Raw genomic sequence first — 14,256 nt, 5'->3', positions numbered from 1 at the left:
GCTGTGACTCAAAAAGAAAACAAGTACTTCCATGACCACAGTTAAGAAACAAGAGATCGCTGTCACCAAACACAAAGGGAAAACATTTGTAATTGAGCCTTGATCAAGCTTGTCAAATCACCCATATAACAAATATGACCTCCCGAGGGGAGCACACCACCGCTGCCTCGGGGCAGTCACTTGCATAAGGCACCATTCAGGTCAACAGTGCATTATTCGATAGAAAGAAAGTACAAAAAAATTCCAAAATTGTCACCCCAAGGCAGAAGATGAATGAGAAGAACGAGCAAGCAGTGGTGAAATGAACACAGGAATGAGAAGGATTTGGTTAAATAAAAAAAGAGGGAATCATCAAGGCTTTATGTACAGTATTGTAACATTTTTTAACCATTTTGCATTTTAGCTGCACTTTAATTGAAACTATTTGCAGTCCTGATTATAGTGGAAACGGGAAATGAACAAACCCTAGAACCATGCAACACCTGTCTATGATACTGAAGTTATAGTTGTGTTATACCTCTAAGCACACAGCTTATACAATTGAACTACAAATGAAGCTTTGTAGCTTGTAAAAAAATAAGAAATCAGGCTACATAACACATTGCACATTTAGTAGCTGCACCAAAAAAACACCAAAACAAAACAAAAAAACTCATCTCATACAGCGACCACGGGGGTGAGTTTCGGTCCTGGACCAGAAAGGTGACATGTTTTTCTCGGGTAGAAAAACGTACTCACCCCCAAGTCTAGGTGCCAGACAGACTGCCACTGGGGGAACATAAGTGGAATGTTTCCCCCAGAAACCCCACTCAGTCCACAGCAACGTTGGTGCCAGCCCCCTCGGAGCATCCAACTAGCCATCCATCCTCTCTTCTTCCCTCCCAGAAGCCTCCTTTCTTCCCGGAAGGGGGCAGGCAGCCGATGCCAGTCATTCACAGTACATTCGTGCTCACCTCAGACAGTTTTTGCAAAGTACCAGTGTATCAGCTGTCCGACGGGGAGATGTCCCCAAAACATCATGCACCATACAAACAAAATCATTCATTCTTTTCTTGTCTTTTTTTTTCTTTTTTTTTTTTTCGTATTTTTCCTGACCGTTTTAATCAAAAATTGCTCTCAGCATCTTTCTCCCTAACATTGATGATTTTGTCCGCTTGTTGCAACCTTCAGGGCGCCCCTCCTCTGAAGAGAGGTCCCGGAGGCACTGGGTTTCAGTATGGTGCAAAACAGCATGCTTTGGCTGGAACACACTCCCACCACTCGGCTCTCTGGGATAAGTTCAACCAAGAGACTGGTAGGGAGACTGATTTTTTTTTTTTTTTTTTCCCCATTTAAAAAAAAAAAAAAAAAAAAAAAAAAAAAAAAAAAAAAAGTTTGCCCTCCGCTGTGTTGCTTGGTTTGGTGCTCACCCCGGTTTCAGATGTGCCTCTTCATGTGAAGGGCCAGATGGTCAGACCTGGAGAAACATCTGGGGACGGGAAGGAGGAGGAGGATAAAAAGGCAAACATTAGTGGAGCAGAGGCTGGAGGCTGAGACATGTGTTTTCAAGGACAACGGAATGGGGATTTTTGCAGCCGTTACGTTCATTTTGATTCTTTATTAGAAAAGTCCCCTGCTTGGCAATGCAATAATCGGGCCATGTCCAAGACTATTTAAAAAAATATATATAAATAAATCCATGATCAAATTGCATTTCAATGACTGAAAAACGGTTAGGGTGAAGACTCAGTAAATGCATATGTGTAACCTGCACTGGCTGCATTAAAGACAATGTCTACCTCTACACCAGTCATGACATATGATTCCCAATCTTCCCTTGATTTGCCATTGTTGTTCTGACTTTTCTGCTAGTTACATTCTTCAGATTGGTTAAAAATGGTCACATGCCATGTTTTTAACTTACTTAGCCAATAAAGCTATTTTTGAGTTCGCCATCTGTTTTGGCAATTCGGTATAATGTTCTTTTTTAAAGCATTGTTGTTGAAAGAAGCAAACAAAAAGACACTTGAAAACACAAAGATTGAGCCTTTCATAGTGTTAAACACTCTCCCCTTGATTCGCTTTGCAGATCTGACTCAGAGCTTTAAAAGTTTCCATATAAAGTTCCAAGCAAGATGCCCAGCTTGTGAACACATTTTTGGCCTGCCAGTGTGAAACTCTGCTTATACTATTGGCAATAAAATAAGCCAAACTTACCTGTCACAGTGACTGCATTTGAATGGCTTTGCCCCGGTGTGCTTCCTGAAGTGTCTGGTCAACTCGTCGCTCCGTGCAAAACGCCACTCGCAGCCCTCCCATGAACACCTGTACGGCTTCTCACCTGCAACAAGCAAACATAAAACCATTTGAAGCAAGACCAAATCGGGATATTTTGTTTTTCGGCCAAGGCTTGTGCTGTGCTTTTAACTCAGGTCTTATTTGCATAATATTCAAAATCAATCATCCCTAAGGGTGAAACAGGTCTGATGAGTCATGCGGAGTCACCCAAAACAGATTCCACTGAACCCGTCGGATGACTAGCATGTTTTGTTTGACACTTTTGAATGCAACGGGAAGCATGCTGGGAATGCTGCCGCTGATGTAGGACAGAATGTGAAAGCGGGATATGCGAAACCAGCAAACCCACTCATACAATTTCACACCTCTAATCAAAAAGTGACCACTCAAACGCGGCGAACCCCCCCCCCCCCCCCCCATAACACACCGCCACCCCACCCGAGCCCATTCTGCCTTTCCCAGGGCGAAACTCAATCTGTTTTGAAGTCCTTTTATCTCTCATGTGCGACCCCTCCCCCTTACGCCTGCTTGCTTGGCTCTCTCACTGGGCCAGTCAGTTACATTCCACATAGATTAGGTCACAGTTTAGGTATCCAGCCATGCAAGGCTAATGTTGCTGTGCACCAGCTGAGGACATCATGCAATGTGGGCCTTTAATTACGTTACATGTCGGATGTAAGATGCCATTTGAGGTGGATGTCTGAATTAGGAGCCTCTTCAATCAATTAAGACTTTTTAGGTCTGAAAAGTCATTTATTTATTAGCAAGTAAAGCGTACAACTCACCTGTATGAGTGCGCTGGTGTGCTTTTAGGTGGGAGCTCTTTGTGTAAACCTTGCGACACCCGTTGAACTGACACCTGTGTATTCTCCTCCTGCCGTCCGGAGAAACATCCCCGCAGGTGAGTCCCGTCTTTTCCGAACCCTTTGCCACGCCGCTGCTCCTGATTTTGGCCGGCAAGTGCAAGTCGCCGTGTGTGCCGACCCAGCCGCTCACGACGCCGCCGGGTTCGGAGATGGCCTCCGGCGAGGACGGCGGAGTGCTGATCACGGACGGGCTAAAAGGTCCAGAGCCTACCAAGGCAGAGCCGAGAGGGTTGGAGGTAAAGCTGTGCGTGGGCGAGAGCTCCTCGGAACTGTCTGACGCTTCACTGCTGGCATCCGAATTCACGCTGTTGGTGTCAAAAATTTGGCTGTCATGATTGTCCTCCTCTTGGGGGGCCAGGGGCAGCTTGGGGTCGGACTCGGCTTTGGCCTTATCCCCGCAGGCCAAGATCAACTTGCTCCAGAGGTCCTCCTGGCCATCAAACTTCAGATCAGGAGTGGAGACGTAAGGCTCGCTCTGCAGATAGCGCTCCAGCTCCAAGCATGTCTGAAGCAATGACAACAAACCAGAAAGTACAGTGAGAAAACATGAGTTTTAATACAACCCCTGCAGAGTGTAGGCTCCTTCACGCTGGATTCTACAGAAGGGAGGTTGGGGGGTCCTTTTAAATGATGTACTGTATGTGTTCACAAGCCCAAACACTGCATGTGGTGGAATACTTGCCTGCAGCAGCAAGTGATCACCAACCAATATGCGTGTGGATTAAAACCAAAATATTACAAATACCTTCGTGTATGATGTCATGCATTCTACAAACTATTGTTGAAGCAAAGTGTCAATCAGCCTGATCATATTAAAAAGGCACAAAATATGGTCACAATGTATGCAGGTTGTGTCCTGAATCCCATTAGATTGTGCAGGTATGTGGTATGTTGTTGCCATGAGTGTATTTCACATGCATTTATAATTATATGACAACATACAGCATTATCTTAACCTGCGACTGGCTTGGATAATACATTCAAACCACCACCTTCCTCATTGAGTAACATATACTGCAGCTCTCAACATTGTCATTTTAGTAGCCCAATGACTCACTGAACAAATTTAGATACCTTTTAAGGAAGCTACTCGATCCCCCCCCCCCCCCAACATGAGCTATTCAGCTGCTTTTCCTCATGCGTACCTCTGACATGCAATCACATCCTTCCTCACAGTGTCAGCTACACTACACAGCTCTCCAATTTACTCCAGCGGCCATTAAAGTTGAAAGGCAGGGCCATTCATTAGATGCTGCTCAGAGACAGCCACGCTGACTACGTTCATGTAGAATAAATATTTCCTCCAGGAATACATGTATGCCTCGCTCTTGTGCAGCCTTAACAATGTTTCCCAGCTGCGCTTGCTTCCATGCATGCCAGTAGGGAATTGAAATTTGATATGCTCTCATCTTGTGCTGCTGATTCCAGTTTAAAGATAAAAAACACACACTAACCATGACATCAGGTACACTTGTACACATCCAGTGCACAGTTTCTCAGAAATGTATTCGCTTTCAATGTATGTAATAGTATGGTTGTAGTTTGTAGTGATGTGGAACTGCACAGATGCATCACAATGATAATCATTTTGTTGCCTTATTCAGATAAAAGTGAGGCGCAAGATATTGGAAAATACGCTCAGTATAATAGAGCGCACACCAATGTAACTTCAACCACGATGATAAACATTTGAACCTGACAGCGTCAACCACAACTCGCTGCCTTACAGGCAGAAATTGTACACAAGTGTATCTATTCAAGTGTGCGATTTGTTTGATATTCTTACGAAAGAAAGTCGGGCAAAGCACCTCTAAATGTGTGCCTAGAATGATCCGCAGAGTTTTTCGACAGAACCAGCATGAAATGCTGAATGGAGTACGGCGGAGTCGTGCCCACGCACGCAGGATCGCAGCGCAAGCCACACATGCACGCGGGTGTTTTGGACTTCCAGCTGTCAGACGTGACACAGTGATCCACTTCGCCTAGAGCTCCACGTTCAAGCCATCTAATCACAAGCAATTGGCCGGTCTAAACCTTAAGCATGCACATGTGAGTGCACCTATGTTATTTCTTGACGTAGCTGAATATAGAGTGGATGATATATTCACCTGCTGCCAGTACTCCTCCAGTGACGGTAAGGCGGAGAAATAGCCCGTGTCGTGAACTATTTGAAGTTCTTGAAAGATACTGCACATGGGTAGAACATCCATTTTCCCGAGCTTCTGTCAAAGTAAGCCTATTTGATCTGCGCGTGAAATGTGTTGTGAGGAAGAAAAACAAGCCAAGAGGAAAAGGAGCGAAGAGTGTCCCCTGCTGTAACTCGCATGCGACGCAAACCAAGCAGCGCTTGCTTTCAAGCAGCCTCCTTCCGTCCCCCTCCTTCTTCTCTCGCTTGGCGTTTAAGGTATTTGCAAACACTGCACCGGACTGGATGGAGAGCAACTGGCTCTGCAAAGTTCCCTATTCAAACCTCCAAGCCCGCCCCCCCTTCCTCACGGCTGTATGACGCGCACGACGGTTCAGCCAATCACTGGCGGGCAGCCTCCTGCATGCCAAATGATATCACAACCGACCAATGGCGATGAAGCGCCACATTCATGAGGCTAACTCTGCGCTCTGATTGGCGCGTTTGACTCCCAGCGTCTCGTCGCTGATTGGCTAGTTATTTTTAGCATGTATATAAGCGCGCAACGCGGACGGCCACCCGCTCCAGTCTCTGCGTTGCTTACTTCATGTTTGACCACAGACAGCGCATGTGAGCCGAAACCGCTCGAGCCTTTGAAAACATATCCTCTCGCTCTTTCTGTGCTCTCAAGTAGCACTGTGACAGCAACGTTTAAACGCTATGAGCTCACCAAAAGTATGGTGAGGACTGTGTGTTGACATCGGTCACGGAAAAAAGAAGTTTCAGCATATCCTTGGAACAGTGGTTGCTGGAACTGTCCAGTCATTACATAAGCACATTAGTTTTATGAGTTTAAAATGAAAATAACCTTTAGTCTGAGTAGTTTTGCATATAACACACTTTAGAATTCAACTTGGCATGCTCCCAAACATAGTCATTTCATCGTGAAGTTTATTAGTATCTTGAAGATCCAGGAATATTTTATAGTGCTTTTGATTGCTTTCATTATTAATTGTTTTTATAATAATGATGCATGAGCATGAAACAATAGAATTCAGACATGCTTGTGATGCAATTGGTTTGGTTCTCATTGGCATGTCTGTTGAAGATTTGAAGATACTGTATATGTCAGGTGTGCTGCCTCAGCTATGTGCGTGTGTTTTGGATGCTTTGCAGGTTTGATGTGTTGGAGTGAGTCGGCAGCTGAGTCCAATCCCCCTAATCACCGCCACTACTTAAGGTGCTCTGGGCCGCCAACACATCGGCAGAATGTCTATGCTCTACACGACGTTTGTAGCTATCTGTTGCCTAGTACTGAGCTCTACCTTGCAAGTGTGTATTTAGTTGTCTTTTGTCTGACAACAGATTACTCATTGCCATCATTGTTCTTGTAAACCCTGCCTGTCTGCTTACCTGCTTGAGCCCCACACCTGTGACCCGCTTGCCACCCCAATGGAACTCCGCTTCACTCTGGTCACATCGGACATTCAAATAAACATTTTTGACCGCTAACCTGCCTTTCCCGTTTCTACATTTGGGTCCCCTAGTCCCACCCACGAACCCTCACAGTATATCATTTCCAAACATATTTGACACTACTTTTGGAATAGTATATTTATTCCCTAAGTACACAATATTACAATCTCAGAGAGCGTACAGTAGTGTAGAGATGGTGATGCCACGCACTTCCCAGCATGCTTTGCAGCACTCCTTGTAAATATTTGTAAATAGTTGTTGCGCTTTGATTGCTTTGTTGTGAGTGGGCCTGTGATGACAGACAGGCAAAGGTACAAAGGAACATCTCAGATAAAAGCACAGGATAGACAAACTTGATAAACTTGAACGCTATCTTAAGTGAGGAGTCAGTATGTGGAGTGAGTGGGCCTGGGTTAACTGTGTCATTTAACTCCATATGAAGGTGTTACAATAGACAATGTTTTGCCATATTTTGCCGTTTGTTGCACAGGACAAATTGCCAAGAACCAAAATACAAAAGTAGGCCAAGACTCACACCCTGAAGCTCACTTGCAGACAAACCAGCCAAGTTGTGCCAACTTTCTGCCCTTTAAAGGCGCACACTCATAAATGAAGGTACTATTAAAACCGTACTTTGGGCCTTTATTTTGTCACTTGCTTTGATCCTTTATTTTGTCACGGCATTGGGCATGGCTTGGTGTTTTTCAGTATTTAGGTTCCTCAGTCAATCAAATCGTCGCCCTCACCAAAACGTCTCGTATCTTCCCATGCGTCCTCGTAGGGAGCTCTATCGTTGTGTGTTGTTACTTTGTTTGTGGCATGATTTTGCCATTGAAAATGTTTGAGCTCTATACTCAAGGCTCTCATGTGCTTTCGTACTTTCTCACTCTAGGTCATTTCTCCCTCTGGTGCCGACCGAGCCAACAAGTAACTGTGAGAAAACAAGCTGTGCTCAACCTTATGGTACAGTTGATTTAACAAATGTATCTTCGCTTTAATAGGCATTTTGTTAGCGTGTCTTCATACTGCACATTCTGAAGCAATGTCTTCTTTTTCCCCGTGCGAAGGAACATCATTATTCTCATTTAGTGTTAAAAACGTGTGCAGTGGCCTGGCAGAGTGTCCACTGTTTTATGTCAAACGTGTGTTTATTAGCTGTTTCACACACTTGGCCATACTAACCTGTTTGTCTATACAGAACGTAACCTCAGCCAATAGAGCTTCCCAGTGTGTGGGAAGCAGACTAAGTTTACAAATGCATCAATTGATTCAGACCTAGTAAAGCAAATTGTTGTTGGTTAAGGACACCAGAAAAGAGCATAAATGAATATTCAGGCAGACATGACAAGTGTAATAATTATGCTACTGTATAAAGTTGCATGAGGGGAAAGTGTTGGGTATGAAGTTGAGGACACTTACTGATAACCGAGCGTAAAGCCAGCGTGTCAGCGTTCTTTTAAAAATCCATCTCTTATAAACCTGCCTGAGATTAGTTTTGGATGAGGATGAGCCTAGAAAATCTCCTAACCTTGCAATTTAGGTGAGAAGTCTTGCTTCCTCCTTCTGTGACTGGAAGTAACCCAAAAGTATTTTTCCTCTTCACGTACTGTGTGACACGGTACATTTTTGCTCCTGTGAGCTCTCAAACATCGTTATGCTCAATGGTGACACTTGTTGTGAATGATGCATCCGCTTGTAACATTCCATGACATAGTGACTCTACGTCACCCCGAACGCCCTTTTATCATGTGCTCTGCCGCTGTGCCAGTCCGCACTTCCTGCACATATTGCATAAATCCAGAGTGTGAAGTTAGACGACGACCTGGCACGCCATCTCCAGATGAGATAAACAACATTTCGAACACAAGAACCACATTGTCTTCCAAGTGGCAGTATTTTCTGTCATTGGCTAAGTAGACAACTGAGCATCCTTTGTGCTACTCTCAGCTGTGAGGCCGTATTTGTCACCCACGGCATCTGATTTAGTCATATGGTGGCGGGATGTCTTGTTCAGCCTGGAGCTGGGCTGAGCAGCCCCGTGAAGGAATTCCACTTTGCTTTTATGTTTCAAAAGAGGCTGTTCATTGTGTCCTTGTAGAACTCAATGGAAAGTCTAATTTGAAAAGTGTCCATTTAGTAGAGCTGCTAAAACTCCTTTTGTCACAAGCACATGAAATGTAGAAGAATGCGAGGCTCCTCATTGCACAATAATGGCCCGTCATTACTCATGTATTTTCCAAGTTGCCAAGGCTTCCACTGTATGTATTTGATGAATAACATAGTACACGTTCAGGTCCCGCCGGAGCATTAGTGGGCTGCTCTACGGTAATCACTTCCTTCAGAAGGCGTCTTAGATGAAGCATTTAGAGAATGCGCGGGGTCCTTGCATGGCAGTTTTATCTTGGAAGGCCAGGTCTGCAGCTTTATCATCGTTATGTAATTCCAGGCCCGCAAGTAGCCGCAAGGAAAGAGCAATTACGGGGTGACCCATTTAATGCATCACTGTCAACCCAATCAGTGAGTTGTTCCATGGAGGGGTTTTTTGGGGGTACAATTCAGCGACCTGAGACCGCTTTAACTCTTTTAATGGTCACCATGAAGGACCAACGTGAGAAGTCAATGGCCCAATGTTATGCTAGGTTTTTGGCCACACAAGCTTATTTCTAACATTTATCTTGTTGAATTGTCAGTACTGCTGGAATCAAAATTAATTGGAGTGAAGCAGATGATGGAAAGAATGTAATAATATGGAACATTTGACTTCAGAATAAAATGCTTCTGAGTGTCCATGTGTGCCATTTAATGACGTGCTACTCTGAGTTTAAATAATCGGGTCACTGCCATTCATCTACTGTACCCATAAAAGTTAATGTGCAGAAGTTACTACTGTATGTAGGATTAGTCACCAATTATCAACTGCTTCCATGGAAAAGCACTGATGAATTCACATAGAATTGCTGCTCAATGAAAAGCATGTATCATTTTTAAAATTTGTTTTTACCCAATAAAGAAATAAAATGACTTCATTTTGGATATAAAGAAAAAAAAATCCCAGTGGCTGTTCGTTTGGATTTTAACAGACGCCACAAACCTTACTGTAAGACAACCATGGAAAATAAGTGACTTAAATGAAATTGTTGTAATTATGATTTCAAAGCCGACATCCTTGTAAGTTCACATGATGGAAGATAAGTTAATAAAAGGCAGTATTTTTTTGTATGAAACTAAATCTCATCAAGACTCAAAGCAAATGTGATTATACTCGTACTGTGTATAAATATAGTGTATATATGATTGAATACCAGAACACTGAAATAGGCATTAAAATCACCAAAACAACCGTGGCAAGGCCTTCAAATGAAGATTTCAGAAAACATTAGGTGAAAGAGATACAAAAAAATAAAACAATAGGGAATATAATTAATTCTACAACAATATATCATTGGATACATGCCGTATGTCAAGTCATAATGACACAAAAGTCAAAGAGTCTTGTAATGTAGTTCAGTAATGATCAAGCATTTCAGTGAGTGCCCTCACTGAAAAAGGGTTAAAGAGTAAGATTTGGTCTAAAATGAGCTGACACGTTCATTTAGCATATTTGTTTATGAGTGTCACGTAAAGGCTCCCGCGACAAATTCATTGCCAGACAATGTTTATGCCGGCATGACAGATTCCGAAATAAACCTTTGCTCATTATTTCCCCGCCAACTATCAGAAGGCCAGTTAGTAATGAGGTACATCACTATTGATAGAGATGCATTGCCCTCTGTGGGGGCCACTGAAATTTGTCCAGGCTTAAATAAAATGAAAATAAAAATAATTGATTGGAAATCAATGTACATATATCATTCACTCTTTTGTTAAAAGGAGAAATGGAAGGAGAGCGAGAGAGGAGGGGGTTGTGGTGGCGGTGCGAGGTGGGGGGGGTGGGGAGAAAAAAGAGCTCCTGGAAAATCAATATTCATTCAAATCATAAATCAGAATTGAGTCAGCGCTTGCAGGGAGGGGAGATAATCATTGGCCTGGTTTTGGATTACATACTTTGGCAAGGCTGAGGCTTGACCAGCCTGCAAATATGTCCCCGCACATCATATGCACACACGTAACACAGAAACACAAATAAGATCCTCTCGTTGGAATGCAATGATGGTTTTATGCCATGTTAGACTCACGTCTCGCTGTCAGACCACGTCTGGGGACAGATCAACATGTGTATACTTTGGGCCGCATGGTGTCACTTCCATCAGTCAACGACCTGGCTCTTGACCTTGAAGATGAAGAGTGGTCCCCTTCCCGTAAGTGTGTGTGTGTCTTTGCTGCTAAACAGACATGCATCAGACATAGCAATCAGTCACGGGGGCTCTTGTGATGTTTGGTGATGGTGCTTCATGAATTGGTCTGTGTGCTTGCATTCAGAGTACAGCGATACATCAGTTTGCTGATACATTGAGGTGGGGAATCAATATTGTCCACCTCCAATGTGATAAAGGATTTCGGATTCTTGCTGCACTCAAAAGCAGCAGTCTTTGATTTGGGTGCATGACTCATCAATTACAAAATCTTATGAAGTAAGGAACTCATCTATTATCAAATAACTTTGGAATTTACTTGCGGAAAACCTGATATGTAAAGTACATGTATAAACATAATTGGAATATAGGATTTCACAACTTATAGTTCACTAAAAATCCTTCTACATTTTAAGTCCAGAAAATTATTGAAATACGTAATGACCATTTACACATTTTGTTCCCTATTTGAATCAATTATCATTTTTATGACATTTTTTAGAATGATACTTTGCTTCATTATATTGACTAATTTTAAAAATAGCCAACATAGAAGCACATGGTTCTACTATCTCATAGCGATGTATGCGGGGTCCATTTTTTTCTTCTTCCACTAACAAAACACTTCCCTTTTATTTCATACTGTAGTTTGTATGTGATGTTGAACCATGGTGGTTTGAGTCGATTTCTAACATGCTTGGCATAGTGATGTTGTTATGCATGCATGTTCATCCAACTGCAGCATGTTAGTACACAAACATCACCTTGTTAGTGCAATGGAATGTGAACATTCATGCAGGTATTTAGCCATAAATCTAAGTACCGCATAGCATGTACTCATTAACCCCGAGCATGACTTTTGTACGCACATCAAAAACATTGCCCTTATGGAAAAGATACTACATTTACATTTTTACACTTGTCCCCGAGTAGTTTTTGGATTTATTATTCATAGTTGTGAATAGAAATGTTAATAAAATTTGAATTAGCGTAACTTTCAGAGTGATTATGTGGTTAAAGCTTTTCAGAATGTTTTAAAAATGTAAACCTCATTAGTCATTAGTACTGGTGCCAAATAGGGTAACGACTCATCCATTAAATTTTCCGGATGCCGAAATGGCTGGTAGCCACCAGTTGGGGTGCATAATTATTCGGCCTGACTTGTCAGCAAAAACAACACCGATTTAGATCCAAGAATAGGTTTCATTCTTTAATTATGATATTGAACCACAATTGTGCGGTTACTGATTAACCAAAACCAGGGGTCACCAACGCTACTTCTTGGGTACTTATAAATGTGAAGGGATACCAGTTTGATACGCACTCCTGAAGTAAGAAATTTGCTCAAATTATTAAGATTCAAATCATTTCAACACACACACAGTGGAGAGTTTTAGTTGAAATAAACATCTACAGCATACTGGAAAGCAAAATGCAGTCAAAATGTCCAATTATGTGTGCATTGACAACAGGAAATCACAGCTAACCATGCAGGCTTTGTCATATAGCCTTGAGGTTTTCAAGCAAGTGAATAGAAACAGTGTCCGCCTCCTATCATTGTTTGCCTTGAGCGCTTTCTTTGTTAAAATGAAACTGATGAACAAATACTCCCTTGCTACACTAAACACACGCGCTCTCCCTCAAAATTGCACTTGGCAAACACAAAAGCGTCACATGCACCTTGAGGATTTGAAGTTTGTTTGAGCATTGCAGTCACGTACAAAGATATTTCAGCGGCAGATCTTAAAGGTGCTGGAAAATCAGTGGGACAGTTCAATAGTTATTGTTTCACACAGAGTGGTGCATTCAGAGGGTACATGTTGCTTTTTCCCTTCCATTAATGCCAGCAACTCAGGACTACTATATTATACTTAGTGAAGGAATGCTGGGTATTTTATTATTTTCTGCCAACCTCTGTGGGAACCAGTACTCTCGGGGGTGGTATTTATTGAGGCCACGGTATAAACAGAGACCCGAGCCGCTGATTAGCAGACTGGGATATAGTCAATGTACACATTCTGTGGGAGAAATGTGAGTGGGTAGGTCTGGGTGGGGGTTACGCTCAGGTTACCATGACTATAAGTGTAACGTACTTTGGTCAGATAAAACGTCACCTATCACCCGGTTGAAGACGGCCCACTCATGCATTCCTTGTACGTGAGTACAAGCACATAGCGTTGGCTCATAGTTTGAATGCTGTGTTGCAGGAAACATATTGTACATACTGTCGTCATAGTTTATCACTCATGCCACAGCCAGGTGATTGTTGTCTCACCTGGCCTGGATTGTGTCTGGAATTTTACTGTTACTAAATACAGACTTGAGTCAATAAGGAACTAGTTTCGCATTATTCAACAGTGGCTAGAAATTCAAATGGGAGAAATTAAGCCTTTTATTGTTTTTTTGTTTCCGCACTTCTGTCTTTGATTGGTTGTTTTTTGTCAGTGCAGTGGTTTTCTTGACTAGAGGTACAAGATGAAAGGCCAGAGAGTGATAACCCCCACAGGTTATTTTAATAATGTACTACTGTCAGGTCTACATTGACAGTTTTAACAAATACTATAGAATAAAAGTTGAAAAAAATAAAAAATAAACCCCCATTAAACCCAACCCCATGTTTGACACTGATATTTTAACCGTATGTCCCTTTCATCCGTTGATGTCTCATGCTGTGCATTTAGAGCATTTGCCCACAGTGGGTTTGTCTTCACACAACAGTGAACAATGTGACTCCACCACTTGCTTATCATGCTTGTCCAAACTCAGATCTATCATTTATTGCCACAAATCTGTGTCACGGATCAGCTAGCCAACTCCTTTGCTGTACTGATGATAGGATTGATGAGAATTACAATGGCAATTTAAGAGAGGACGAGTGCATTTATTGTCTTCAAGGCAGACAGAGTGGGACTTTTTCCACTTGGTTAAGTTTGTAATAAATGACCATCTGTTTTAAAGTGAATCTTTAAGCAGCAAAAGCACTATGAGTAAGTCTTTGGTCCTCACATTAGGAATCCAATTTCTTGCAGGAATACAAATAATCCAAGCAAGGATTTGTGATCTTGTAAAGAATGAACATGGGCAATATATTCTCAGGTGTAGTTAATCATAATTGTGTAATAGTCAGGCAAGCCGGTGACCCACTGCCAATGCTGCGTGTGAACTTTAGGAAGCTGCCGTGTATAGGAAACACATCAGCTCCCCTGCACCTTTCGCCAAG

General features: G+C 42.5%; 1 protein-coding gene and 1 long non-coding RNA gene across 2 annotated transcripts; one reads left to right on the top strand and one right to left on the bottom strand.

The window, feature by feature from the left end:
* Positions 1–1,372: 1,372 nt before the first annotated feature.
* On the bottom strand, positions 1,373–5,606 carry klf6a (Kruppel like factor 6a). The gene is made up of 4 exons (XM_086021531.1): positions 5,252–5,606; positions 3,063–3,648; positions 2,197–2,320; positions 1,373–1,468 (listed from the first exon to the last, which is right to left on the bottom strand). The coding sequence occupies exons 1-4, from the start codon at positions 5,351–5,353 to the stop codon at positions 1,417–1,419; spliced, it is 864 nt and encodes a 287-aa protein (XP_085877657.1). The 5' UTR covers positions 5,354–5,606; the 3' UTR covers positions 1,373–1,416.
* A 260-nt stretch (positions 5,607–5,866) lies between these two features.
* Positions 5,867–6,765, top strand: LOC147127489 (uncharacterized). The gene is made up of 3 exons (XR_015084528.1): positions 5,867–6,008; positions 6,445–6,508; positions 6,634–6,765. It is a non-coding gene; the product is annotated as an uncharacterized LOC147127489 (long non-coding RNA).
* The last annotated feature ends 7,491 nt before the right edge of the window (positions 6,766–14,256 follow it).

Source organism: Filicampus tigris, chromosome 21 (assembly GCF_054856515.1).
Source record: "Filicampus tigris isolate MCC_2025a chromosome 21, RoL_Ftig_1.0, whole genome shotgun sequence".
NCBI lineage: Eukaryota > Metazoa > Chordata > Actinopteri > Syngnathiformes > Syngnathidae > Filicampus > Filicampus tigris.
Note: the sequence above shows the minus strand (reverse complement) of the source record. Positions and strands in the feature narration are given on the sequence as shown.

Bases quoted from the DNA above. Each gene is read 5' to 3' on its own strand.
- klf6a (XM_086021531.1), bottom strand. From the start codon at position 5,353: ATGGATGTTCTACCCATGTGCAGTATCTTTCAAGAACTTCAAATAGTT. The intron at 2,321-3,062 runs GTGAGTTGTACG...TGCTTGTTGCAG, and splicing joins ACACCAGCGCACTCATACAG to GTGAGAAGCCGTACAGGTGT. The intron at 1,469-2,196 runs GTAAGTTTGGCT...TCCCGTCCCCAG, and splicing joins AAATGCAGTCACTGTGACAG to ATGTTTCTCCAGGTCTGACC.